The sequence below is a fragment of the Piliocolobus tephrosceles genome, chromosome 3 (genome assembly GCF_002776525.5).
Source record: "Piliocolobus tephrosceles isolate RC106 chromosome 3, ASM277652v3, whole genome shotgun sequence".
Lineage (NCBI taxonomy): Eukaryota > Metazoa > Chordata > Mammalia > Primates > Cercopithecidae > Piliocolobus > Piliocolobus tephrosceles.
In genome coordinates, this window is record NC_045436.1 from 128,391,635 (window position 1) to 128,394,690 (window position 3,056).

Genomic DNA, 3,056 nt, shown 5'->3' on the forward strand with positions numbered 1-3,056 from the left:
TATAAGCATAAACTATATGAGAGTCTTGAAGTTGAACAGATGAACAAAGTAAAGTTGAAGAATTAAAACATAAATTATCATAGCAGAAAAACACAAAACTTTAAAAAAACTTTTCTGTAACAATTTACATTTCTGTAGAATAATTATTGACTCTAAAAATGACTGATTTTGGTAACATGGTGAATTAAAAGTAGCTTCCTTCTTAAAATAACCCTTCTATATTATCCTCTTTATATTGTCTCTAATAAACACACTCAAAATCACAATTTTTAAAGAAAAGTAAATAATAATTATAAATTTGTTTGCACCAAATAACAGGACAGCTAAATATATGAAGCAAAATCATTCAGAAATCAAGGGTGGTTGAGATTAAAATGCAACTACACTGAAATACTTGTCTCTGTGATTGGTACAGACCTATGTGAAAAGTTTAATTTTAGATAAATTTAGTATTTCAATCAACACATTTTGTTTTATAAATTCACACATACCCATAAAATTGAGATTCTGTTTTTGGGACATCTTTTGCTATCAGTTACATTTGGTATCATAAGTTTTGAAAGGCAGTAAAACCCAAAAGTCAAACCTACTTGCACTGAAGCCTGGACCTGTTGCAAAAACCTTTGTTTCCCTGGGCCCCATTCAAATTTGACAGTCTTGTAGTTCATCCAGAAAACAAGGCAGAGCAGAAGTCCCAAGTAAGGAATAAGGTGCCTCTAGACCTCAATATGGGCCCTTTAAACTTCCTTTTTACAAGTGAGATATAGCAGATGCAATTATTTGTTCTATACTTTTTTTTTTTTTTTTTTTTTTGGTGGACAGGAAGTAGAATTTATTGGTATTAAGTGGGGGCAGCATATTGGAAGCCCTCATGAGTGCAGGGCCCGCCATTTGTCCAGAGGACCACGATTGGGGATGTACTTGACCCCACAGCCATCTGGGATGAGCCGCTTTTCAGCCACCATGTCTTCAAATTCATCAGCATTGAACTTGGTAAAGCCCCACTTCTTCGAGATGTGGATCTTCTGGCGGCCAGGAAACTTGAACTTGGCCCTGCCCAGGGCCTCCATCACATACTCCTTGTTCTGCAGCTTGGTGCGGATGGACATGATAACTTGGCCAATGTGAACCCTGGCCACAGTGCCCTGGGGCTTTCCAAAAGCACCTCGCATGCCTGTTTGGAGCCTGTCAGCCCGAGCACAGGACAACATCTTGTTGATGCGGATGACGTGGAAGGGGTGGAGCCGCACGCGGATATGGAAGCCATCCTTGCCACAACTTTTTACCATGTACTTATTGGCACAAATTCGGGCAGCCTCCAGGGCTTCAGAGGACAGCTGCTCATATTCATCTGACACCATGTGGCCACAGAGTGGAAACTCATCCACTTTTGCCTTCTTCCGCCCCAGGTCAAAGATGCGAATCTTGGCATCAGGAACACCTCGGCAGAAGCGAGACTTTGGGTACGGCTTGTTCTTACAATACCGGTAACAACGGGCGGGGCGGCGGCCCATGGCGACACCAGGATCTTCAGTGGCGCGCCGAAGGCAAAGATTGTTCTACACTTTGAAAAGAGATCAGAGCATGCCCTGAACCACCAGTTTTACCAGACCCCTAAAAACTGTACTAATATGATTTATCTCTGAATCTGCAAAATGTTTCTCTCTTACTTTCTCACACATACGTATGAGAGGCTTGCAGTATACTTGCCAATTCTTGTTCTTTGGTCTGATTCATAGATCAATGTGATTTTTCTGTAAATTGCTCATAGTCTAAGACATTTTTCTAGACCAAGACTTTAAATTCATTCTGTTGTTCAGGAGGTGTAAATGGGAATTTCTTATTTGCCTTTGTCCCAGTAAGAATGAAAAATATTGTGCCCGTAAGATCAATTTCAACATACCCTGTGTCAAAGGTTGTGTTAGAATAGTCTGAGACAAATACACATAATGCAACTGTAATTAAGGCCACTGTTTGTTTAAATTTGAAGTAGTCCATGTCATATGTCATGACTCATTTAGTTCTTAGGAGCTAGATTGGTAAATGAAAATAAGGGCCACCATTACTGGAATCTTTAAGTCTCTGAGGATGACACTTAATATTTGCCATTTTCCCTGAGTTGTGATAGTGTTTTTGATTTACTATTTGGGTTGTGAGGTAAAAGTGGTGATAGAGAGCTTGAATGGGGTTTTCTCTCCTATAATAGCTCTTAAAGGTCAAGAAACTAGTTTAAGGTCCTAACAAGTACTACTAAGTATACTAATTTTGACTATATGTATAGCCACTGAGGACAGATAGGACTGAGTATAAACATGACTGAAGACAGACAAGGTGTGTCTGTAGATCCAATGAATTCACTGGGAACTGGCATTGGCCCTGGGGTCCATTAAATACCAAGTACTCATATTTTTATGTGTGAAATATTAGTTTAGTGAGAGATTAAAATGGCACTATGAGTCCTACATAAAAATGCAAAATAAATATCTGCACCCAGTAATTACTGAAAGACCTAACTATATTCTATTTTTTTTCCCACAATGTATGGTTACTTGAGTAAATTTCCATAGAGCACTTAGTGGAAAGAAAAAGACAATGACTTAACCAATGTACTTACCATGATATGGCAGATCCTTCCTCAAAATGGCTTGATTTCTTCCTCAGTTCAAAGGGTTCTAGGCTAGGTGAATAATTCAAGTGTAAAAATGTAGCAAGGGACAGTGACTTGTCACTGAATTGCTCAGTTTCCTGATCACATATTATTTTCTTTTCTTTTTTTCTGAGACAGAGTCTCATTCTGTTACCCAGGCTGGAGTGCAGTGGCATAACCACAGCTCACCACAACCTCAACCTTCTGAGCTCAAGCAATCCTCCCACTTCCTCAAGTAGCTAGGACTACAGAACTCACTACCACTCCCAGTTACTTTTTTTTTTTTTTTTTTTTGGTATTTTTTGTAGTGATAAGGTTTCACCATGTTACCAAGGTTGACCTGATTTCTTTTTTAAAAACACTTTTCCCACCCATATTGAAGTACAATTGTCAAATAAAAATTGTATAT

At 38.8% G+C, this 3,056-nt stretch overlaps 1 protein-coding gene across 1 annotated transcript; it reads right to left on the reverse strand.

The window, feature by feature from the left end:
* Positions 1-791: 791 nt before the first annotated feature.
* Positions 792-1,556, reverse strand: LOC111547093 (60S ribosomal protein L10-like). Its single transcript, XM_023218742.2, has one exon. It carries the CDS (start codon positions 1,512-1,514, stop codon positions 870-872), a length of 645 nt encoding a protein of 214 aa, XP_023074510.1. The 5' UTR covers positions 1,515-1,556; the 3' UTR covers positions 792-869.
* Positions 1,557-3,056: the final 1,500 nt, after the last annotated feature.